The following is a 26642-nucleotide window of genomic DNA, read 5'->3' as shown; positions in this document are numbered from 1 at the left end:
ATTCTGTAATCACTTTACAAAGGAAGAAACTGAGACTTGGGGAAGTTAGATAACTTCCAAAAGTCATTCAAATAATAGAGATCTGGGCCAGAGTTTGAAATAATGTGTGTCCAACTCCTAAAGTCACAGGTGTCACTATACTCCTAGCTGCCTTTGAGCATGGCATAGCAGCAAGGGCATTGTTTACTTTGAGTTGGATTCATGTTTGCTTTTGTTAATTAGAGGACCTCAGTAGAGTGTGCCACGTCTTTCCAAGCAGAGCCCCTAGAAGATAGGGACCAGGTTTCTAACTCCCTGGGCACCATCACTTAGCACAGTGCCACACTAGACTAAAAGGCCTGGCTCTCAGAGCCATCTGAGTCATTGTCATTCATGCCATTGATACAATACACAGGGGTGGCATTTTGTACCCAACCTGAGGAGAAGGAGCAATGGGAACGCGCTCCATGATCACGGAACAAACGCTGATAGTGCTAGATGTTGCAAGCATAGTAGGATACCTTTGAAGAAGTAAGCGGCGCCTCTCTCAGCCACTTCATAAGCTGCATCCACATTGGCCATTATTTGGGGGAAGGAGCTGGTAATAGTGCTGGGCCGGATTCCTGCCATCAAGTGCGCCTGCCGCCGCCAGAAAATCCTATTGGATGTTCCAAAAGAGATCAAGGGTTGATTTAGGTCTTACATTGAATTGGGAGTGAACTGTACTGCAAACCACACTTCAGAGGCCATTGTTGAATGCCCTTTGACATTGTAGGGATGAACACATCAGCCTATGATGACTGTACATTTTTTATTTTGTTTGCTGTCTTTAATTTTTGCTTCGTTTTTTAGGAAGGAGAACACATTTTTTTGACCTTAGTGTACAATTTCTTGTCCCTTTTCATTGTCTTCGCATCTCTGCAAATCTCCTTTTTCCCATTTATTCAAGGGTATTCAAAACACGGAAAGAGATAGTAAGGAGTTTACACCGATGTTTTATATACTTAAGCTGTGCATTCTCTTTTTCCAAGTATCATTTGATGGAAATTTCCCTTCCCTTGTCTGATTTTTTTTTTTAGATTAAAATCTCACAAAGATGAGTATGACCCAGAAGATGAACATTATAAATGTTATATAAATGAACCAAAATTTTACGGTTGGGGGATGCTAATTATACCCCATAAAAACAGCAAAAATATTAGCATTCATAAGTTATGGTATTGCCTATATAATTATCTATCAAAATTGTTTGCATCTGTGGGCCTGATAGCTCATTAACAGAAAATCTAATACACATATATTAATTTTAGGCTTAGCCACTCAAAATGCTCCATCTACTTATCCAATATTATTTCCATAAAAACGTGGCTGTATAAAAATGAGGGTACTGGGATGAAATTTCCAATGTAAATGTGGTTCATTTTGTGTTTTGGAGATGAAAATCATTTTTATAAAACATGAATAGTATATTTGGCTTTTTAGAAGCCTAGAACCAGTGCATAAGATTATTTGTGAACTGGGAGACCCTAATAAAGTTTTGACATTTAACTTTTCATGTTGTGAGTTTAGGAGCTCCCCAAGTCTTCTGTTGAGTTTTGCTATTCAAGAAACAAATATTTATGAAGCACCTATTGCCAGGCACTGTGGTAGATATCAGGAATGTTAACATTGAACAAAACTGAGGCCCTGCCTTTAAAGAGCTTACAATTGAGTAGTAAAAAAAAAAAGTAGAGGCTGGTAAATAATTAAGCAATTATACTTCAGAATGATCAGTGCTATGAGGAGCTAAGTTTGGGATGCTTTGGAAACACAAGAGGGATAACCCACTGCCACTGAGTTGATTCCAACTCATAGCAACCCTACAGGTCAGAGTAGAACTGCCCCATAGGGTTTCTAAGGAGCAGCTGGTAGATTTGAACTGCCAACCTTTTTGGCTAGCAGCCGAACTTTTAACCGCTGTGCCACCCAGGCTCCTCTAGTGGAATAGCGCTTTGCATTTAGGAATTTGGGGAAGTTTTTTTTTTTTTCTCAGGTGAGGCAATTTAAGTTGACGATGAAATCTAAGCGAGAGATATATGGAGAAGGGAGAGATATTTCTACGGGCAGCATGGGCACATTGTGTCTCAGAAGATGTAGGCTAGAGTTCTGACTCCACTGCTGACCATCATTTCCAAGCCTCAGTTTCATCATCTCTTAAGTAGGAATAGTAATACCTGGCCCATCTCATAAGATCATTATGAAGATCAAATGGAATAGTACATATGAAAGCGCATTATAAACTGTTAGGTGCCATAGAGATAGATATTGCCTATTTTTTAAATTATTATCTGCCTAGGCCTTAACTACCCACTAATCAGGCACCCACCATAGACAATACATAGGGTGGCAGTGGAGGGACAAATGTCCATTAGAGTATATTGCCTGCCCCAGGCCTGAAACATTATGGCTTTATCTAGAACATATATATTAACAAATGAAAAACTGAAACCCAGGAATGTTGATGGGCCCAAAGGTCATCTAGTGGTTAGGGGCAGGCAGACCCAGGATTAGACCAGCTGTGTTGGTTTTCAGTGTCCCTGGGTGGTGCAAACAATTAAGCAACTTGCCAACTGAAAGGTTGGTGGTTTGAATCCACCTAGAATGACCTGCAGAAACCCTGGTAGCGTAGTGGTTAAGAGCTACGGCTGCCAACCAGAAGTCTGGCAGTTCAAATCCACCAGGGGCTCCTTGGAAACCCTATGAGGCAGTTCTACTCTGCCCTTTAGGGTTACTATGTTTTAGTTTAGAGTGATCTGCTTCAGAAAACTTAGCCACTGAAAACCCGATGGAGCAGAGTTTTACTCTGACACACATGGGGTCACCATGAGTCAGAATTGACTCAGCAGCAACTGGTTTGTTTTTTGGTCTTGGTTTTCGTCACATAAAAAACCCAGTGCCGTCGTCATCACATACCTAATCTTGTCTTCTTGCTTATTCTCAGCCTTGGAATCTCTGATTTTTCTGTTTATAACTGGCCCCCTTGTCAATCAGACCTGGCCTTTCCTGAAGGCAGGAGGCACTGGCTTCTCCTTCTCTTTCCTCTCCAGCACCACACAACAAGCTCTGGCTTGGGTGCCCAGGAGAGCTCAGCAACTGTTGCTTGGATTAATTAGGAACCTGATGACGAATCTGAAAAGCGAGTGTTTTGCAATTAATTCAACTCAATAAGTAGTTATGAAATGCCTACTGTGTTCAAGTCACCGTGCTAGATGCTTTGGCATATAAAGATTACTAAGACATCAAGAGTGCATTTCAGGGCCTCATAATGGTTGAGGTGAGGAAGTGGGGAAGTGAGGGCGGGGGAGGCAGACCTTCCTCTTGTAACTAAGCTCCGTTTGAATTACATCTCCGATCTGGTGTAGCTGACTTCCAGCTGCTTTCTCCTTGGTACCCTAAAGCCAGTTTTTTTTTTTTTTTTTTCCAGCTCTCATTTAAAAATCAACAAACGACTTCAGACAAAGTTAAACCCTATCTTTTATTTGAGGTTACACCCAACATTGATGTCCTGAATGACTTGATCTGCCAAGTAGCAAGTGTAGTGGTTAAGAGTGCAGGCTTTCGATTTAGAGTCCTTGGGCTCAATACTTGGCTCCTTCGTTCACTAACCACGTGGCCTCGGGCAAGTTATTAAACACCTCTGTGCTGTGGTTTCATTGTTGATATTACTGCGTCCGAGTAAAGCACTGAGGATGGTGCATGGCATGTAGTAAACCCTTGATGTTGAATATTATCATTATCTGTGACAACTGGTTCTAAGGAATTTCAATGTCTTGCTTCTGATTTGAACCCCAAGTGTAATTTTGGAACTTTTCACACATAATTGAGTCTTAAATTCCTTACTGAATGAACACCTATTTCTAGGGCATGGTGAGGACTAAATTAAAGTAGAGCAGTAGTTCTAAACTAAGGGCTATTTTGCTACCTGGGATACCTTTGGCAAGGTCTGGAGAATTGCTGTTAAATATCCTACAATGAGCAGGCAGGACAGCCAAACACAACAAAGACTTATCTGACTCAAAAGGTCAATGATGCTGAACTTGAGAAACTCTGATTTAAGCACTGCAATGACATATCATTAGGAAGAAAGGCCTGGCAATTTACTTCTGAAAATCAGCCAGTGAAAACACCATGGATCACAACGGCCTAATCCCGCTGTGCGGGGGGTTGCCATGAAGCTGGGGCCAACCTGACAACAGCTAACAACAACATGATGTACTATATAATGTAGCATTGTAGATATAAAGTCAAAATAAGCTCTATTACCTATATAAATTACCGCAAATATCAAAGAAATCTGTAATCATGAAAATTTTTAGTATCTAATGAAGAAAAGGAACACTGGTGGCGTAGTGGTTAAGAGCTGATCAAAAGGTCGGCAGTTTGAATCTACCAGGCACTCCTTGGAAGCTCTGTGGGGCAGTTCTACTCTGTCCTATGGGTTGCTATGAGTCGGTATCTACTTGACGGGGTTGGGTTTAGGTTTTTTGGGTTTAATGAAAAAAAGTACTCATGGTGGGACATAAAACCAACAGAACATATGCTCAGAGGGTTTATAACCTTAAGGCAAAAAGATCACAGTAGCAAATGGATTAAACTGGACAAAAAGTATAGCACGTAACCTCCTAATACACTTGTAGCTGAATTTAAAATACAACTAAAAAGCTATGAGCCCGCTGGAGAAGAACAGTTGCAGAGTATATTGGAACTGAGTCATGAAAACAAAGAATGCATTGGATCAATAGTCCCTATTCTGATCTTTGATAAGGACAGTGAAACAATGGAGTTTATTGATGTTACGAACCTGCTGATTAGATGTTTATCTGCACCATTTATCTTTGCGTGCCCAGGAGCTAAAATTGTGCCTGGCACATTGTCAGGGCCCAGTAAATATTTGTTGGCTTAAAGAGGGTTGAGCTGAACTTATTTGTCCAGCAATTTTCATTATTCTCTGAAGTTTTCATTCCCTTTTACTAAAGAACAGTAACTAGTTCACCAAACTTGAGATTAAGTCGCTGGTAGCCTTCACCTCTGCCACCCATCTGTCAGTTTGTCAGAGTGTTGTGGCTTGTGTGCTGCTATGTCGCTGGAAGCTATGCCACTGGTATTTCAAGTACCAGCAGAGTCACCCATGGTAGACAGGTTTCAGTGGAGCTTCTAGACTAAGACAGACTAGAAGGAAAGACCCAGCAATCTACTTCTGAAAACGAGCCAGCGAAAACCCTATGGATCACAACAGAACATTGCCTTATGTAGTGCTGAAAGTGGAGCCTTTAAGGTTTGGAAGGCACACAAAATACACAGTGGCTGCAACAATGGACTCGAGCTTACCAATGATCGTGAAGATGGTGCAGGACTGGGCAACGTTTCATTCTGTTATGTGTGGGGTTTGCCAACAGTCAGAGCCGACTTGTAACAACAAACTTCACCTAGCTTCTTAGAACTTCTTGCCAGTCCTGTGAGCTCTTGGGGCAGGGTTATGTGTTACTCATCCTTTTATTACTGGACTGCATATTGCCTGGCACATCTAGGCATCCAAATTGGTTGAACCTTTGTTCTTTTTTTGTTGTTGTTATACCAATCTTCACCGCCCAGTTACGTAAGCTGATCCTATGTCTTCCATTTTCAGGAGATGCCTTCATCTCCTACTTGCTGGGCTCTCAAGACAATTCAGCATGAGCTGAAGGAGCACCTTTACTGCCATCCTCTTCAACCTCACATTCTCCTTGCCTCTATCTGCCTCTGTCCTCTCTGTTATCCTGTTCCTTAGTTTCATGGGGGGAAGAGATGTCTCCTTTTTGTCTTTTCGATGTTCTCAATTTAATTACTGTTTCTCTCCTTTGAGATCAGGCAGTGTTGTGCATTGGAAGAAACAAGGGGTACCTGAACCCTTGTTTTATCATTGAGTGTGTGACCTCATAAGAGTCACTTAATTTTTCTGAGACTCAATTTCATTCTGTCAAATAAGAGTGAGAACAATAATATGGTCTCCCCTTTTTGAGGTCAAAGGATCAATTGAGATAGTGCATATCAAAGCATTTTTTAAACTCTGAAATTCTCTACAATTATTTATAGCTACTTAAAAAGATATGTTTCCCTCTACAAAATTCTTAATTGATTAATAGAAAATGTAAACCTTGAGTTTATCTATTATAGCTACATTGCCTTCTAAATTTATTTCATCGATGGAACATTTTTGGTCACTGGAAATGGCATTGACCAAGAAGCTATTCATTCTGGGGAGTTCAGTAACCACGGTCCCTTATCTTGGAATGCTTCAGAGGTCAAGTTATCAACCAGGCATCACCCACTTCACTGAGCCCAAGAAAAATACAGTTTATAAAATCAAAGACCTATGCGTAGATACTGGCATTTTTTAATGCATATATCAAAAGCAAACCTGTTGCTGTCAAGTCAATTCCGACTCATAGCAACCCTATGCATAAACAAACAAACAAACCCAGTGCTGTTGAGTCAATTCCGAATCATAGTGACCCTACAGGACAGAGTAGAACTGCCCCACAGAGTTTCCAAGGAGTGCCTGGTGAATTTGAACTGTTGATCCTTTGGTTAGCAGCCATAGTACTTAACCACGATGCCACCAGGGTTTCCACCCTATGCATAAAAAAAAAAAACAAAAATGCATAGTGCCCACAGAGTTTCCAAGGAGTGCCTGGTGAATTCGAACTGTTGATCCTTTGGTTAGCAGCCATAGTACTTAACCACGATGCCACCAGGGTTTCCACCCTATGCATAGTGCCTTAAAATAAGGGTGTTTATAGTTTTTTTTTTTTTTATACCCATCTGAAGAAGGGCAGTGGTGGATCAGTGGTAGAATTCTTGCCTTCCATGCGGGACGCCTGGGTTTGATTCCTGGTCAGTGCACTTGTCTAACAGTGGAGGCTTTCATGTTGCTATGATGCTGAACAGGTTTCAGCAAAGCATCCAGACTAAGATGGACTAGGAAGAAAGGCATGACAATCTACTTCTGAATTAGCCTACGAAAGCCCTATGGATCACAACAGTCTGATTCACAACAGGACTGGGCAGCATTTTGTTACATTGTGCCTGGGGTCATCATGAGTCCGGGCCGCTTGACAGCAGCTAACAACAACATACCCATCTGAGGAGCCTATGGGAATCCATATTCATAAGCTGTCACCTGTGAAGATGTAAAGAGTCCCATCCTCACACACAAGGAAGGAGTTCAGAAGAATTGACGAGTCAGGGATCCTAGTATACTTCCTTTCTCTTTGTCTGAAATTCTTGCTATATCACAGAGAACAGGTCTAAGGAAACCCAAATTCATTCGTTGAGTTTCAGTGAAGCAATATTATAAGCAGAAAAGACATCCCCAGGGAGGCCGTGAAGCAGGAAGACTTCCTCTTCACATGTGCAGAATTTCTTCAAGCCTACGGAAATCTGGGAAACACCAGACTCCAAACACACCATCTCAGGAGTGCTTACAGTTTTTATTATCCCTTTTTTCTCCCTACTAACTCCTTTTCATGTCTTCAAATATGCCCAGGTATTTTCCACCTTGAAAAATCCTTGTTTGAAAAAAAAAAAAATTCTGTTTGATCCTGCTGCCTGTTTTACTTCCAGCTATTAACTTACCCTTCACTCTGTTACTGACGAGAACCTCAGATGAATGATCTGTATCTACCAGTTCCATTTCCTCCCACCATTTGCTCTTTAGCATGCTGCGATTGGCTTCTCTCCTGACTATTTCGTTACTGTGGCCAGTCCTCAATCCAGCGGCTTCTGCAGCGTTTTACAGCGTTGGCCACTTTAAAAGAATGAAGAACAAGCCCCTCTTTTTTCTGATTTATTTGGAATTTTGTCACAGGGATTCTGTCTCTGATGACAAGAAGATCTAGATTAAAATTCTAGCTGGGACAATAACAGTGTGGATTCAGTGAGTCCGTGTCTGTAAAACGCTTAGCATAACACACCGCATATCATAAACGATCATGAAATGTCAGTTATTATTGGAGGGCTGCTTCTCTCCGGCCTTTCTTGAATCCTTTTTCTCGGTGCTGCCATTTTCTAGGTTCATTCCTTAGACTTCTTTCCTTTCTCTTCATTCTCTCTTTAAAGCTGTTATCTATTTTTTCACATCTTTAACCGCTTCCTCTGTGGGAGTCCACAGCTATGAAGCCTAACTGTGACCTCTCTTCCTGAGCATACTCTGACACCCAGTAGAATTGTCACCATGTGACAATTCAACACGTCTACAATTGAGTTTCTCTTCCTGTGTCCAATAAATCCTTCTGATTTTCATATCTATGTGAATGATGCTATTGTGTGTTCAGCCTTGAGACTCAGCCTTCTTGGCCCCTTCCTTTTCCATTGTTCTCACCAAACTAGTGTATGAGTCCTGCTGCTAAGTCCTTCAGAATCCCTCGTAAGTTCATCTGTCTCTCAATTCCTACTTGCATAACCCTTAAAATGTTCTTTCTTTGCATTCTATTCTAAAATATATAAGGTACAAAACAAACAAATGTATTTTGTAAAGAAGAGTATTTTGAGATTAAGAAAAGAGCATGGAAAGCCTATCAAACATGCTTGGGAAACCTAGCTAGGCTAGAACATCCCCTCCTTGTGGCCGCCTACATGCACAGGGCCTGCAAGTACGTGCACAGTCCTGAGTGCCTCTCCTACTAACTCAAATGCATTAAAGCCAAAAGACATATGTGCATTCAAGTAAAAACTCAGTGCTTCTCTTGGTAGTACCAGAGCATTAAAAAAAAAAAAAAGTTGCTGTTGAATTGACTTTAACACATGGTGACTCTGTGACCCCATGTGTGTCAGAGTAGAGCTATGCTCTGTAGGGTTTCCACTGGCTCAGTTTTCAGAAGTAGATCTCTAGGCTTTTCTTCCCAGGTGCCTCTGCAAGGACTCGAACCTCCAAATTTTTAGTTAGCAGCCATGTGTGTGAACCGTTTGTGCCACCCAGGGATTCCACCATTGCACAGCCAGAAGGCTTCTATATAGGTGATAGAACAGACTCTGGACTGGGAGTCAGAAGGCCGGGGATTGCAGTGGAGAATCTGTTGGACTGAGAGACCCGGGCCTTGTTTCCTTATCTCTAAAATGAAAAATTTGGATGTGATCATCTTTTATGCTTACTTCATTTCTAAAATTTACTATTCTTCTGAGGTTGAAAGATGATTTTGATATTCTTGATTTTATCCTTAGATTATGTAAAACCTAGAATAATCTGAAAGATGCAAATACAATTTTGGTATATCTGCAACTCCAGTCATTTCTCTTTTCTCTTCCCTAAGTGACTGATAAAACCTGGGATATTTTATCGGTAGTATAAACAGTAAATATATGTGAAGTAAATATGTATGTGTGCACGTATAGAAATACGTGCCTGTATATGTGTATGCGTGTATATATATAATGCCTACATATTTTCAAGTTAATTATTTGTTGTTGTTAGGTGCTGTTGAGTCAGTTTTGATTGAATGTAATTATAGTCAAAGTTTATTTCCCTTCAACTAGAAGATCACTTAAATGTACCTTTATACGTTATGGAGAATATGTAACAATCTCACGGTGACTTTAAAAGGTACTGCATTCCATTTTGCTTTGGAAACAAACCATGTGGTTATATCCACAACTTGAAATGTCTCATCAACAGGTTATTGTTGGTGATGGGGAATTCCAGGCTGGTGAGTGGGAAAGAACAGTCTGGGAGCTCTTTCATAATCACTTGGCCCCCAGTTGCCATTATACTTATGACCTGAAAGAGTTCTTTGTTCTTTGTCCAGGCTTAGCAGGACTTTGGGATTTGGGTGGCAGCTGGTAGAGGATCAGAGCTATAGAGTTATGGAATGCTAGCTCTGGGTGGCACCTTGGGGAGGCAGCACAGAAGGGCAGTTAAGAACATGTGCTCTGGTGCGTGATAGGGTTGGTTTCAATCCCAGCTCCACCCCTCACTAACTATAGGCTTTTGAGCAAGTTGCTTATCTTTTCTGTGTCTTGTAAAGAGAGAATAACAATTCATATCTCAAAGAGCTGTTGTAAGGAAACTAACATAGTAAATACTAAACTGTTTAAGTCACTGTGATTATCAGCCAACACTCTCATTTTACAGAGGAAGAAAAGAGCTTCAAAGTCCCATGGCAAGTTAGTGGCAAATCCATGGCTAGTTAGTGCCAGAAGGAACCACTCCTGACTCTCTGTCCTCCTTCTAGGTCTTCCTAGTTCTTTGGAATTACCTCCCTGACCACAGTAGCTCATCAAGTCTAAAAGGGGAGAAGATGAGGTGATGATTAAGGTGAGGTGACAGATATATATTAGTCAGTCATCTCTCCTTTTCTAATCTTTCCCCTGTCTTGTTTCTAAATGTCTCTTGCTTCTATGCCTCCCTTTCTATTCTGCTACTGTCTTCAGTGTTTATATTCAAGGCTTTGTCAAAGGACGTATCATTAAATAGCCAATGGTGATTGCTAAATGCTCATAGTTTGACAGGTTAGTTGAGGGGTTTGTTTTTTAGAGAACAAATATAATTGAATAATAGAAGGGTGTAATTTCTTTAATCTCACTGCCTCCTTTGCTCCTACAACAACCACTAAGCCAAATGCTACACCCTGGCTAGCACCTCCCTTTATCACTGAATGAGTGACTCGCGCTCCTTCTGTGTCTGGGCGGCATGGAATCTACCCATGTCATCCCCCAGATGAAGCTGGCATTACTTAGCACGGTGTTCTAGGTTCCTCACGGTCTGCCCTTGCGTACCGCTTCTCATTGGCTACCAGTTTTGTTTCGGTTTACTTTCTGGTAAATATTCAAGTCTGGTTCTCTAAATACCTTATATATTTCAAAGCCTTCATGCCATTCTATATATTTTTGATTTCTGCTTCTAAAAACAAACAAAATAACCTGTGGCCAGCTTATGTGTGTCAGAGGAGAGATGGGGTTTCTAATGGCTGATTTTTCTGAAGGTCGCTAGGCCTTTCTCCTGAGGTCCTTCTGGGTGGACTCAAACTTTCAACCTTTTGGTTAGTAGCTGAGTGCATTAGCTGTTTTGCCACCCAGGGACTCCCCTAAAAACAATTAAAAAAAAAAAAACAAAAACCCAAACCAAACCCGTTGCCACTGAGTCTATTCAGATGCATAGCGACACTATAGGACAGAGTAGAACTGCCCCATAGAGTTTCCAAGGAGCACCTGGTGGATTTGAACTGCCGACTTTTTGGTTAGCAGCCATAGTATTTAACTACTACGTCACCAAGGTTTCCCTAAAAACAATAGCTGCTATTTATTACTTCCTATGTGTCTGGCATGTTCTTTGCCCGTGGTCACTGGATCAGTAAATGATAGGGCCAAGATTTAAATCCATTTAATTCGATGCCAAAGTCCTGGCCCCAGAGCTCTGCTCTAAATTGTCTTTGGTAAGTGAATTCCCATTCATTCTTGAAGATTTGGTTCTAGTGTTTCCAACTTAAAAAAAAAAATCAGAAGCAATCTAGATGTTCATAAGTGTGGGATTGGTTAACTAAGTAATGACGCATCTGTTTATTGAAATAATATATACATATATAAAATACAGATGCAAAATAAAATTTATCAACAAGGAAAAATGACATATTGCTGAGTGAAAAAAAGTTTATAACTCAACAAAACTAGTATAGTCCTATTTTTCTGGAATCCTCCCTACCCCCCACCTTCCATACTTACAATATATATCTCCCTACCCAGAGAGAGAGAGTCTGGAAGGATAGGCACCAAAATAGTTAGCAATGTGGTTAGTCCGGGTGATGGAATCCTGGGTGATTTTCCCTTCTTTTTTTTTAATATTTTGTTTCTCTCTCTTTTTAGAACGAGCAAAAAGTATTATAATAATAGCGTAAAGTATATTAAAAAAAAAAAAAAAGTCACCTCTGTGAAGCCTCTCGGGATCTTCCCAGGCACCTGTGCCCTGTTTTGTCTTGCTGTTCTATGTTTTATGTACTTGGGTTTTTTTTTTTTTTTAAATAAGCTCATGCCTTACTGTCTTGCAATGCTTTTTGTATGCTCTTCTCTCTCACGTAGCTGTGAGGTGTGCAAAGGCAGGGGGAATATTAGTCCACTTTTCTATCCCCAGCTGCTACAACAGTGCTTGGCACCCAGTGTGAAGCCAACGAACAGTTTATGGATGAAGGAAAAGGAATAAAAAAGGTCACACATGCATATTCTTGAGCTACCTCTGCCTATTCTGGTGTGATGGAATTCTGTCTGCAGTGGAGGCAGTAGAGGGAGGAATGGGAGTGATTGGTGGCATTTTTCTCTTTTTCTCCTTGGAAAGAAGTAATTACAGTGACCATATTATGGACAGAGACATTAAGCTGCCTGAAAAACCAGAATACAGGAAGAAAAGGACTCTGCTTTCTCTATGCTATTTGACAGCTGTCGGGTAAAAGGCCAGAAGGCTTTTAAAAACAGGAAGAGTGTTGACTTTGGACTCATTCGCCCATCTATATATCCATCTGATCATCCATCCGATCATCCATCCGATCATCCGGTCATCCATCCAATCATCCATCCATCCGATCACCCATCCATCCGATCACCCATCCATCTGATCACCCGTCCATCTGATCACCCATCCATCCAATCACCCATCCATTTGCTCATCTATCCAGCCCCCATTCAACAAGTTTTTATTGATAATCTACTATGTACTGTCACTAGGGATACAGTGCGAACAAAACAGACATCAGATGAACCTAGACTAGTGTCCTAACCCAGTCACTTACAAAATGGTGTGACCTTAGAAGAGTTACTTGATTTCTTTGAGCTTTTTAACTTATAAGTTGGGGGTTCTATTCTCTACTTCAGTCCCTAGGTGGTACAAATGGTTAAGCACTCGGCTACTAACCAAATGGTTAGTGGTTCTAACCTACCCAGAAGTGCCTCGGAAGAAATGCTTGGCAATCTGCTGCTGAGAGGTCACAGCCATGAAAACTCTACGGAGTAGTTCTATCTGACACACCTGAGGTCACCATGAGTCAGAATCGACTTGACAGCAACTGTTAACCTCTACTTCACAATGAAAGGGATTAGAAGAACTACTGTACATATATGGAGAGCAGCACAGTGCCCAGAACATAGTAGGTGCTCCACAGATGGTTGTTTTGGAAGTTTCATATCTCCCCAAAGACCCGCACCTCCTGCTCTACCTCCACACAGGACATTTCAACTTAATTTTCGCACATAGCAGCAGCAAGAACCTGTAGAATGGTGCTTGCCTGGGTACGGAGTGGGGGCCTGGGATGACTTGGTGGTGCTTACCTGTAAGTTTATGCTTACCGGTCCTTGAAGAAAAGTAGCTCCTTTCCCAGCATTGTCACGGCATCAAAGGACGAGCTGGAGTCACAGAGGTCAGGGGTCGATGGATTATGTGGGGGGCCGTGGGGCACAGTGGGCTTTCCTGGGAATGTTTTCCGAGGTCCTAGGATTCAAAAGGACTTGGTCAAAATGGTACCAGGAATCTGAAGTCTGTACATTTCTGCTCTAGAGACCTGGGAAGCTTGCACCCTTTCACTCTCTATGTGGTGTTATCATAAAGGGCATGGCTGTTGATGGCAGGCCGACCTGGGCTTGAATCTTGGCTTCACTAGTGTGGTGTGGGGCAAATAATTTAACCCGTTTAGGCCTCTGTTTCCTCGTTTGTGAAATGGGAGTGATAATAATAGTACCTAATGCTAATAGTGGAGCCCTGGTGGCACGATGGTTAAGAGCTTGGCTGCTAACCAATAGGTTGGCAGTTTGAATTCACTAGCCACTCCTTGGAAAACCTATGGGGCAGCTCTACTCTGTCCTACAGGTTTGCTATGAGGAATTGACTTGATGGCATTGGGTTTTTTTTGGTTTTAATACTAATAGTGGCACCTAATAATAGTACCTAATACTAATAATAGTGGGAATAGTAGTAAAATACTTAGTAGAGCCCTTGGCACATAGTAAAAAATTTAAGTATGGTAGTTATTATTTTATTTAGTCCCTGGGAGGTGCAAATGGTTAACATACTTGGCTGCTGACCAAAAGGTAGGAGGTTTGAGTTCACCCAGAGTACCTCAGAAGAAAAGCCTGGTGATCTAGTTCTAAAAAATCGGACATTGGAAACCTTATGGAGCAGAGTTCTACTATGAGTCACATGGTTTACTGGTATTATTTCATTGGTATACGTGATTTCTTTGATAGATGCTGGTGCTCCAAATTAGAGATGTACTTGAAAAGTTGCCATTGATTGTTTCTTTGTAATTCTTTCTTCTCAAAAAGATGACAACTTTTTTGTGTGTTGATTATTTCCATATGCTTTTTGGCATCCTGCCCTATGACACCCATGAAGACTGGAGGAATTCTTGTGGAGTTGGAGGACACTGATGGTATTTGCTATTTGAAGGCATCTTTTTTTTTTTTTTTTTCTGGTGGGTCCTCTTGTAAAATAAGGGCCAGACCGCTTCCTGGGAGTGCTGTCTGACTTTTCATCTCCCACTGAGTGTCTGAGGGCTGTCTACTAACTACAGAGAATGAACCAAAGCTGCTAGGACCATTGCCTCTGCCAATTCCATGCTCTCTCTCTCTTTTTTTTTTTTTTTAATTTTCATTGTGCTTTAAGTGAGAGCTTACAAATCAAGTCAGTCTTTCACACAAAAACTTATATACAACTTGCTACGTACTCCCAATTTCTCTCTGCCTAGTGAGACACCCGCTCCCTCCCTCCACTCTCTCTTTTCATGTCCATTTCGCCAGCTTCTACCCCCCTCCACCCTCTCATCTCCCCTCCAGGCAGGAGATGCCAACATAGTCTCAAGTGTCCACCTGATCCAAGAAGCTCACTCCTCACCAGCATCCTTCTCCAACCCATTCTCCAGTCTAGTCCATGTCTGAAGAGTTGGCTTTGGGAATAGTTCCTGTCCTGGGCCAACAGAAGGTCTGGGGGCCATGACCACCAGGGCCCTTTTAGTTTCAGTCAGACCATTAAATCTGGTCTTTTTATGAGAATTTGGGGCCTGCATCCCACTGCTCTCCTGCTCCCTCAGGGGTTCTCTGTTGTGTTCCCTGTCAGGGCAGTCATGGGTTGTAGCTGGGCACCATCTCGTTCTTCTGGTCTCAGGCTGATGTAGTCTCTGGTTTATGTGGCCCTTTCTGTCTCTTGGGCTCATAATTACCTTGTGTCCTTGGTGTTCTTCATTCTCCTTTGATCCAGGTGGGTTGAGAGACTCATCAATGCATTTTAGATGGCCGCTTGCTAGCGTTTAAGACCCCATACACCACTATTCAAAGTAGGATTCAGAATGTTTTCTTAATAGATTTTATTATGCCAATTGACTTAGGTGTCCCCGGAAACCATGGCCCCCAAACCCCCGCCCCTGCTACGCTGACCTTTGAAGCATTCAGTTTATTCAGGAAACTTCTTTGCTTTTGATTTAGTCCAGTTGTGCTGACCTCTCCTGAATTGTGTGTTGTCTTTCCCATCACCTAAAGTTGTTCTTATCTACAATCTAATTAATGAATACCCCTCTTCCACTCTCCTTCCCTCCCCCCTCTTGAAACCATCAAAGAATGCTTTCTTCTCTGTTTAAACTATTTCTTGAGTTTTTATTATAGTGGTCTTATACAAAATTTGTCTGTTTGCAACTGACTAATTTCACTCAGCATAATGCCTTCTAGATTCCTCCATGTTATGAAATGTTTCACAGATTCATCGTTGTTCTTTATCAATGCGTACTATCCTATTGTGTGAATATACCATAATTTATTTATCCATTCATCCGTTGATGGGCACCTTGGTTGCTTCCATCTTTTTGCTATTACAAACAGTTCTGCAATGAACATGGGTGTGCATATATCTATTTGTGTAAGGGCTCTTATTTCTTTAGGATATATTCCAAAGAGTGGGATTGCTGGATCTTATGGTAGTTCTATTTCTAGCTTTTTAAGGAAGCATCAAATTGATTTCCACAGTGGTTGTACCATTTTGCATTCCCACCAGCAGTGTTTTTTGGATTAAGGCCAGCCTTGTTGGAGTGAGATGAAATCTCATTGTACTTTTGATCTGCATTTCTCTAATGGCTAATGATCGTGAGCATTTCCTCTTGTATCTGTTAGCTACCTGAATGTCTTCTTTAGTGAAATGTCTGTTCATATCTTTTGCCCATTTTTTAATTGGGTTGTCTTTTTGTAGTTGAGTTTTTGCAGTATCATGTAGATTTTAGAGATCAGGCGCTGATCAGAAATGTTATAGCTAAAAACTTTTTCCCAGTCTGGAGGTAATCTTTTTACTCTTTTGGTGAAGTCTTTGGATGAGCATAGGTGTTTAATTTTTAGGAACTCCCAATTATCTAGTTTTTCTTCTGCATTGTTAGTAATGTTTTGTATACTGTTTATACCATGTATTAGGGCTCCTAACACTGTCCCTATTTTTTCTTCCATGATCTTTATTGTTTTAGATTTTATATTTAGGTCTATGATCCATTTTGAGCTCTTTTTTGTGCATGGAGTGAGGTATGGGTCTTGTTTCATTTTTTTTGCAGATGGATATCCAGTTATGCTAGCACCATTTGTTAAAAAGACTGCCTTTTCCCCCATTTAATTGTCTTGGGGCCTTTGTCAAATATCAACTGCTCATATGTGGATGGATTTATGTCTGGATTCTCAAATCTGTTCCATTGGTCTATATTTCTGTTGTTGTACCAATACCAGGCTGTTTTGACTACTGTGGAGGTATAATAGGTTCTAAAATCAGGTAGAGTAAGGCCTCCGACTTTGTTCTTCTTTTTCAGTAATGCTTTACTTAACCAGGGCCTCTTCCCCTTCCATATGAAGTTGGTGATTTGTTTCTCCATCTCATTAAAGAATGTCATTGGATTTTGGATTGGAATTGCATTAAATCTATAAATCGCTTTTTGTAGAATAGACATTTTTATAATGTTAAGTCTTTCTATCCATAAGCAAGGTATGTTTTTCCACTTATGTAGGTCTCTTTTGGTTTCTTGCAGAAGTGTGCTGTAGTTTTCTCTGTATAAGTCTTTTATATCTCTGGTAAGATTTATTTCTAAGTACTTTATCCTTCTTGGGGGCTACTGTAAATGGTATTGATTTGGTGATTTCCTCTTTGATGTTCTTTCTGTTGGTGTAGCAGGTCCATGCTCTTTGATAAAGCCTTTTTGTAACCAGAGGGGAGGATCAGGGAAGGAGCGAGGTACAAGAAAGAAATAAGGCTCAAGGCCAGATAATGGCCAGAGAAGGGTGAGATCAGGAATGGAGTAGCGGTCAGAGCAATGTGGTGAGGACCAGAGGTGGGATGAGCCTGCGGGAAAAGATTAAAAACAGGAAATTGGCCAGATCAGAAATGTGGTGAGGTTCAGAGGTGGAATGGTGGCCAGTGATGTATATGCTGCCTGGCAACACAAAATCATGTTTTTACATCCTGTTCATCTGTGTGAAAATGGCCATTTCAGCTCCAGGCCCAGTGACTGTGGCCATTAGGATGGCAGTGACTCTCCAGTGCACAAGGACTTGTAAAGGGCATGTAAGCCTCTGGGCATGGCCCTTCTTGGTGGCCCATGGGAATGTGTGCTGGAACTTGGCCACTGAGCACACAAGTTTATAAAATGGACACAATGACAGCATTGTTCCTGTCACTCTAGGGAGAAGCAGAACTGGTGCCGACCTGCTCTCTGAATGGCTGGAGCTGGCTGGATGCTCTTTTGATAATATCTGTCTTTTACAGCCTAAGGCTAAAGCTGACTGTTTGCAAATGCACGTGCCCATTTCTGAACAGTCCAGTGGGCTCACTAGCATGCAGGAAGGCATCTGAGTGATCTGGACTCTCTAGACCTTTTAGGTTGGGAGAACAGGGAAAGGCTCTGATGAGCAGAGATTGAATAACCACGTTTCTTCTGCTCAGCTCCATAGATTTTTCTGCCTTTTATCAGTAAAACAAGTGTCAAGGGCTAAGGATGTGTCAAGATTCCTTCTCATGGGTTAATTGATTTGTTTTTCCTTTATGGAAAACTGGATATAGAGTTTCTTCTTCTTCTTGTTAGCTGCTATAGAGTTAGCTCCTGACTCATGGTGACCCCACGTGCAATGGGATCAGATCATTGTGATCCATAGGGTTTTTATTGGCTGATATTTGGAAGTAGATCACCAGGCCTTTCTTCCTAGTCCTTGTTGGTCTGGAAGATTTGCTGAAACCTGTCCAGCGTCATAGCCCCATGCAATCCTCCCCTGACAGGTGGGTGGTGGCTGCACCTGAGGTGCATTGCCTGGTAATCGAACCAGTGTCTCCTGCATGGAAGGTGAGGATTCCACCACTCTACCACCGCTTCCCCCACAGAGTTTCTACTTATCCTTTATTATCTTTCCAAGAATTTAACCCTTGAAATAGCTTTGAATATCTTAGGACACTTGCTGTGTTTAAGCCTCTGCTTTCTCAGCTACCAAACAAGAAAAAACACATCACTACATCACACCCCATAGGCTTGTCATGAGAATGGTATAAAGTTACACATGTGAAAGGTTTTATACCGCAAAGACAATGCAGATTGTCTGTACAACTGGGTGCTATGGTTACTATCAGCATCATTACTATTTTTAGGAAGATAGGGTTACTTATCTGCAAATAGGTGAGCATCATTTATATTTAACTACAGAATACATCATCTTCTCACAGTACGTAAATCCTGATCTGTACTCAAAAAACTAGACAAATGATTGTGTTTTCTATAGAAAACAGTATTCGTAACTGGTAAAGAAGCTCTTCATAAAAGGACATAGCTGGGGCTGTGGTTTCTAGCTTAATCTTTACCAATGCAGTACATGTTCTCTGAGCTGGAGTCTGAATGCCTGTCACTTTCAGAATTCGTAGTCAAAGAAGTGCAGGGACTATACCATACAATGCCTGGATCCCTTTCACATCGTCCTTGGGGAGGCGAAATCCATAGGGATGCTGGTACTTATAAGTTGGATACATCAGTGCTGACGGATCTGTGGAGTGGGCCAGGCCCAGTGCATGGCCAAATTCATGAGCAGCAACAGTGAATAAATTGAAGCCTAAATAATAGGAGAGAGAAAAAGACAGCATCAACACAGATTTTTGTCTTCTCCATCTTCTGTCTTTACAGGATCATTTATGACACTATTAGAGTTAATTTCATTCCTTTTTCATTATTATTCAAAGGTTGGTAGGTTATTCAGGTACTTTGATGACTTTAGTTCTTTCCACCTTGGCTAGAAGGGGCCTGGGAGGAGTGGAAATGTAAATCAATTCATTCTGCTTATTGTCGGTGACTGTCCTATGAAATGATAAAGACGGTCCTTGGTGTTAATAGTGGTGATGATATTTAGCAGTAATATGTAGAGTTCGACCATCGGTGCTTTGCTGGCTTCCTTCTACCACAGCCAACACCTTCTGGTCCACACAGGTACCACACTGCAGATTTCTAGATAAACTGCATGCTATTCTGGGACTTTTATGCCCATCCCAATCAACTTCTCAGGAGAGTCCTGATTCCCTCAGATCATTTCTGAACATAGCCTGTTGCCAAGTATAAGTAAGGAGCAATAAATCCTACGTAGTTTAAGAAAAAGAGAGCTGTGTGTTGAGGAGCGGACCGCTGATTCTCGAGATTATATGCTATGAAACAGAGATCAGACAAGTCTATAGCACATTGAGGGTGAATCGTTTTCCCTTATGGTGTTCCCTTTCGGATTTTTGGCTTACTTGTTTTTCCTAGTCAGCCCCCCTAGTTAAAGGGTGGCTTGGGACGTTGAACCTCAAGGTTTCATGATGGAGGCCCAGAAGAAGGTACAATATTTTCCAGGTTATGGTGAATTGTGCATATATACCATTCATTCCCATAGTCCACTTCTCAGCATTGTCGAAATGTGTATCTCCTCCCAGGCCTTCTCCAGGTGCAAATGCATGGGCCAGAGTCCCTCGAGGACCATCGAATGGGTAGGAATCCCCGTGATCTAAACAAGTGGGGAGAAACGCCTGTGAGACCTGAGTCCTTCTAGCAGTTCTGAGGGGCACGCGACAGTACAGAGAATGGACACCGTTTTGAATAGCATTGACAGTTACCACGCAAGTAAATTTACTTTGTGATATTCACATGTCAATGAGTAACCTGTTCATTGAAATGTAAAAAAGGCTGTTTTGTTCTTCAAAGACAGTAACCATTAGGTGTATAAAGCTTTTTATGTTTTTTAAAATTTTATTGCAACATCTGTTAACTGGCACGTGGCATACTGTGGACTATTTACCTGCCATAGGTTGCAAAAGGAGAAAGAGCAGAGAGTCACTAGACATCCTAGGCTGCTTTTTGGAATGTGACGCTATTGACAGAGTATGGCTTTCAATATGTCATTCGGGTAAAAGTAAATTGAGCAAGTGTGGGCTTTCTGTTTCTACAGCACAATATAATATGATTTAAGGGCATGTCAAAAAAAATTTCTCTGAATCTAATTTTGATATACAACTTATGAAAGTAGTAAAGGTGTCTATAAAACCCTAACATTATGTTTTGGTTTATTATCTTCATTTTTAATTAATTGTTCATTAGAAATTTAATAAAAGCAGGAGGAAGAAAAGGAAAACAATAGAAGCTACATTTCACGATTTTCCGGGTTTTGGTGAGGACACCTTTTGGGGTTTTTTTTTTTTTTTAAACAAAACAAAACAGTTCTGCTATGCTATTTCCCCAGGTTCCAGTGCTGTGTAGTCTAATCAGGTTGCGTGCCCTGAGGACCTAATGCAGTGGCAGCACAGTCCCCAGTGAGCTTGTTTTTTGAGGTACAGGACACCAGCTTGAAAGATCAAAAGAGAGCCAGGTGTCATCTCCATGGCCTCCAAAGCTCCCTGAGCCATGCTGCTCTGACACTTCATTGGTGGTGGCCTTAGCCGTCCAGGAGGAACAGGAGACCCAGAGTTAGAGCTGTTGGTACCCTGGGCCAGGCTACATCCAGGGCTTGCTTGATCTTCTTTCTTCTAGTGCCTCAACATTTTTTACTCTAGTGAAATCAGATTAAAATTAAGATCAAGGCTCGAATGGACTGGGACAAATATAGAAATGTTATGTATGGAGGTGAAGAAGCAATGGCAAATAGTTAATTCTTAGGAAACTGAGGAAGGTGAGGAAATTCACGGGCAACTGATCTTCCCATTATCTACTAACTGGACAAGTTTCCCTAAAAAAGGGCTCAAAGTTTTCCGCCAATTCCTGTGCAAACTTACATCTCTACTCCTTACCAGTGTGGGTGGTGGGGTGGAGAAGAAGTGGGCCAAGTGATAGGCAGGCCTCACAGGCACCGGTGAGGTCTGGCTATTCCCAAAAGGTAGTCAGCAAGTTGTGAGCAAGACAGCAACTCTCCTAACCATTGCTGCAGAGGGAGAAGCTGTGTTATGGTCACTGTGGTATTTATTGCTTCAGTGAAGATACAAGTGGGAGATTCTTGGCTGATACGGAAGGGTATATAGTAAAGAACATAATGGTGGTAATGGGACGAGATCAGGTGGCCTTCTAGCAAATGTCGTTGTTGTGTGTCGTTGAGTTGACTCTGATTCATAGTGACCCTCTAGGACAGGGTAGAACTACTCCATAGGGTTTCCTAGACTATCATCTTTATGGGGGCAGATTGCCAGGCCTTTTCTCCCATGGAGTGGCTGGTAGATTTGAACCACCGACCTTTTGGTTAGCAACTGAGTGCTTAAACATTGCACTACCAGAGCTCCTTTTCTATAGGAAAGTTAAATCTCACAGAATTTGTCCCTTAACGGGGTAAAGGAATCCCCTGGGTGGTGCAAATGGTTAAACGCTTGGTCGCAAACCAAAAGATTGGCAGTTCGAGTTGGAGTCCACCCAGAGGGCCTTGGAAGAAAAGCCTGGTGATCTGGAAAGTCAACCACTGATAATCCTATGGGGCAGAATTCTACTCTGACACATGGGGTCATCATGAGTAGGAGTTGACTTGATGGCAACTGTTTTTGTTTCCTCTTTTTACTGGTCTTATGATTTGAATTGTGTCCCCCCAAAATGTGTGTCAGCCTGGCTAGGCCACGATTCCTAGTATTGTGTGGTTGTCCTCCATTTTGTGATCTGATGTATTTATCCTGTGTTGAAAATCCTAACCTCTATGATGTTAATGAGGCAGGATTAGAGGCAGTTATGTTTAACGAGGCAGGATGAAATCTACGGGATTAGGTTGTAGATAGAGTCAATCTTTTTTGAGATATAAAAGACAGAATCGAGCAGAGAGGAGAGAGACCTCCTACCACCAAGAAAGAAGAGCCGGGGGCAGAGTATGCCCTTTGGACCTGGGGTCCTCGTGCTGAGAAGCTCCTAGATCGGGGGAAGATTGATGACAAAGACCTTTCCCCAGAGAGACAGAGAGAGAAAGCCTTCCACTAGAGCTGGTGCTCCGATTTGGACTTCTAGCCTCCTAAACTCTGAGAGAATAAATTTCCCTTTGTTAAAGCCATCACTTGTGGTATTTCTGTTATAGCAGCACTAGATAACAAAGACAACTGGTAGTGGGGCAAAACCTGATGAAAACTGGTTACGTTGAATCCCTTCTGCAGCTGAGTCTGATGATGACAAGAAATGCCAAAAACTCCCCTGTTTCTATTTTATGGCCCTAAGAACCAGTGGGCTTTGTTGGGATCTCCACCTCTGCCCATCACATCATTGTGTGAAGGAAGATTGTGCTGATCAGATAGGTTAAATTTTGTAGAAGGAACAGTATTGAAACAGTTTCAGTAGACAAAATCCAAGAAGCACCACAGTACCTCCAGTTTCAAAAGAGATCATTATGTCTGCTTCTCCCGTGTTTAATTTTACAAAGCTCAGAGGGATGGCACTGCTCCAGGCCTGCAAGGCCATCTCGATTGCTTTGTCCACATCGGCTGAACTCATGGAAGACGTGTATTTGGATATTCTGTGAAAATAAAGGGAACACGTTTTCCTTTCAGAAAATGCTTCCAAGTGAAGAAGGCAAAAATTACGTTACAGATTGTATTATAAATAAAAATATTGAACATAAACGTACAATTTAGGTGAGATTTTCTTTCCTCCAAAACAATAATTCTTATTTTGCTTTTCTATTTGTTAAAATACTGGAACATGCTAGACAACATGAAACATGAAGGGGAGAAATGAGAGATAATTGAGAAAATGGGGTTGAAACAGCTTGGCTTTTATTGTTATTATACTACCACTAATTATAAAGAATAATACCTTGTGTAACTTTATAAGTAGCAAGAGGTCCATTTTCCTGAAAGTGGTTTTAATTGCAAAGGGACCTCTTTCTCCCCAAAAGGGACTGAAAAATTTCTACTGTAAAAAATATATCTGTGCGGAGTTTTGAGGTTTTGCAAATTGTTATTTGAAAGCCACTGGGATTTCCCTAGGGCTGTTGGGGAATGTCTTTTCTAAAAAGAATGCATTTCTTAAAGAAGTGCTAGCTTTAAAAAAGTATGCTTATTCAGACTGAAAAATGGGTGAACCTCTCAGCAAGTCTTCTTGTGAGAATGACATGGGAAGGTAGAACAATGTAGAGCTTTTGGACAAAGGTGAGTGCAGGCAGAGTTGGTGGATCTCCAGGACTTGAGTTCTGGAGCCCAGGGGCTGGAGGCTTCTGGCAACATGAAAAGGCATGGTAAGAGAGAGAAACTTCCACCTTGGACCTAGGGCTGGGCTGAAATACGGATGCAAAGGGGGAAGCCAGTTCTGTGAGTCAACGGTCTAGAGTAATTTGAGAGCAGGAGGTGAGCGTATTTCTCTCTTCCAACTCCTAGTGCAATGTTTTGCACATAGTAGGAGGTTGGCAAATACTTGATAAACGGATGAATTAATGAATAAAAGCTGATGGTTTAAGGGTCTGCCCAGTGGTTGTCAACTTTAAGACCTATGATAACTACCTGGGAAATTTGTTAAACACAGAGGTATGGTCCAGGATTCTGCGTTTTAACAACTATCCCAGGTTGCACCTAACCATTGCACCACCAGGGCTCTATTCTAATGTAAACAAACAAACAAACAAAAAAAACCCAAACCCATTGCCATTGAGTTGATTCTGACTCATAGTGACCCTACAGGACAGAGTAGAACTGCCCCATAGAGTTTCCAAGGAGTGCCTGGTGGATTCAAACTGCCGACCTTTTGGTTAGCAGCCATAGCACTTAACCACTATGCAACCAGGGTTTCCCTATTCTAATGTGGGTGGTGCAAATTCAACTAGAAACCAACAGCAGTAATCCTGGGATCTAAAAGGGAAGGGATCGTGTCTCATAGAACCCCCCGAAACACACACACACACACACACACACACACACACACACACACACACACAACCTCAAACCCATTACTTTCAGGTCAATTTTAACTCATAGCGACCCTATAGGATGAAGTAGAAGTGCTGTATAAGGTTTCCAAGGAGCACCTGGTGGATTTGAACTGCCAACCTTTTGGTTAGCAGCTGAGTTCTTAACCATTGTGCCACCAGGGTTCCATGTCCCACAGAGACACCAAAAACCAAACTGATTGCTGTCCAGTTGATTCCGACTCAGAGCGACCCTATAAGACAGAGTAGAACCGCCCCATGGGTTTTCCAAGGAGCGCCTGGTAGATTCAAACTGTCGACATTTTGGTTAGCTGCTGAACTCTTAACCACTGCACTGCCAGGGCTCCAGGAAGACCTTTAAGGGACCATCTAATGCTTTTGAAATATGCCAAACCCACTGCATAATACAAATCGGTGATTTACCTTGACTCTGTAGAGTTGGGGCCCTGTTAGGCCTGTGTAGTTAGTACCTTGAAATTCCCTCTCATTAAAGACAAGTCAGCCGTATCTTTGAGCTGACTGCATGTTTGGGTTGGAGAAGACGCAATTGGAGAAAGCAGTGGCACCAGAGAAGAACATTGGGAAAGGTCTACTCAGGCTCTAGAAACTGATAAGGCAACAGTCATAACAGCTAATATTCGCTGAACGCGAACTGTGAGCTGGACACTGTTCTAAGCACTTTTTAGTGTAGTATCTCGTATAATCCTCACAACAACCTTTAAGAAATGGGTAATAATAATAATTATCTACATTTTATGATTAGTCAGGGTTTCAGCCCAGGTCTGACTCCAAAGCTTACACATTATGTTCTATTTTGTCTTTTTTATTCTCAGCATTATAAGAAGCTATCCTGAGATCCAGTAGCTATATGGATAGAGTACTAAGCCTTTCTTGTTATTGTGTGCCTGTTGAATCAATTTTTAACTCATAGCGACCCCATGAGTAAAACTTCCCCAGTGGGTTTCTGGGCTGTAATCTTTACGGAAGCAGGTTGCCAGATTTTTCTCCTGTGGAGCTGCTAGGTGGGTTTGAACTGCCAACCTTTCAGTTAGCAGCTGAGTGCTTAACCATTGTGCCACGAGGGCTCCTTAAGGTAGCCTCTTGTGCCCTTTTTTGGGAGCCCTCGTGGGCAGAGATTACGGACTACGGCTGCTAACCAAAAGGCCGGCAGTTCAAATCCACCAGACACTCCTTGGAAACCCTATGGGGCAGTTCTACTCTGTCCTGTAGGGTTGCTAGGAGTCCCACTCAGGGATACGGTTTTTTGTTTTTAGTGCCTTTTATTGGAGGGGTCGGGGCGGGACGGGGTGGGGGGGGGGGTTGTTCAGGAACAAGAGCAGATGGGCACTGTGTGTTGAGGAGACTGCCCTTGCCCAGGGGTGGGGTTCTTTAATTTATCACAAGCATACTGTACTTCAAGTTCCAAATTATCCTGATTTTTGATCTTGGTTGTGTATGGTCCCAGCCTGAAATTCTAGGATACAGTTTATTTTCAAAAAACGATGGGAAAAACTCCATGGATTTATATAAAATTTGGTATCTTATAATCACTGCTACGTTCAACTCCTTATGGGGTTTTTCTTTCCCGGGGCTGTTTTTGTAGACGTCTCAGTCTTGAAAGCAATAATTGTGTTCAGAGCGCCACCTGCTGGACGTATAGGCTAACAGCAGGTAACAAGTAGCCTAACAGAATCATCCGGCCTCCCTGTGCCTGACTCCCTCATTTGATCACTTGGCCACCTGGACTCACAGGTTTGCCGGTACAGTTTAGCACCTGGCTCTGTGGAGAAAAAAAGTTCTGATTTGTAGGGCTTCCCGATTTCCATGTTCTGAGTACTCTCTCTATGGCTAATTTCAAGCTGTAAGCTTGCCATCACGAAGGGGAAGTTGGAAACAGATGAGCAGTAACACACCATTGTATAGTATTGTCTTCCATACAGATAAAATAGGTGTAAATAACCTTATAAAGTGGTAAGTTTCAATTAACCTTTGTTTATGACATTTAATTGTAAGTTTATAAAATTTAACTTGTAGTGAACGCTGTATTTAACAGCCAGCTTATAAAATTCTTAGAAGTTTAACAACTGGCTTACAAAATTCTTGAAAAATTTAAAGATGACTGTTGGTTATGAGATAGCGCAGCACATCAGTGCTTGGGCTTTTGCAACAGTCCAGCCTTTTCCATCCTTTCCCCACCCCTAGTCATCGTCCAGGTGTGCTCATTCTAAATACAAAACCTGGGCCAGATCCTACCCTGGCTCTCCACCGCCCTGGGATAAGGT

The 26642-nt window shown here is 41.8% G+C and overlaps 1 protein-coding gene across 1 annotated transcript in view; it reads right to left on the bottom strand.

The window, feature by feature from the left end:
- MMP20 (matrix metallopeptidase 20) overlaps nt 1–26642 on the bottom strand; it is a 52030-nt gene that overhangs the window by 17047 nt on the left and 8341 nt on the right. The window contains exons 3-7 of the mRNA XM_049890025.1: nt 22808–22956; nt 19870–19995; nt 18913–19074; nt 13321–13462; nt 501–637 (exon numbers count right to left, since the gene is read on the bottom strand). Coding sequence (XP_049745982.1) covers nt 501–637; nt 13321–13462; nt 18913–19074; nt 19870–19995; nt 22808–22956 — 716 coding nt within the window. The remainder of the gene's footprint in view (nt 1–500; nt 638–13320; nt 13463–18912; nt 19075–19869; nt 19996–22807; nt 22957–26642) is intronic.

Source organism: Elephas maximus, chromosome 7 (assembly GCF_024166365.1).
Source record: "Elephas maximus indicus isolate mEleMax1 chromosome 7, mEleMax1 primary haplotype, whole genome shotgun sequence".
In the NCBI taxonomy this organism is placed as follows: domain Eukaryota; kingdom Metazoa; phylum Chordata; class Mammalia; order Proboscidea; family Elephantidae; genus Elephas; species Elephas maximus.
Note: the sequence above shows the minus strand (reverse complement) of the source record. Positions and strands in the feature narration are given on the sequence as shown.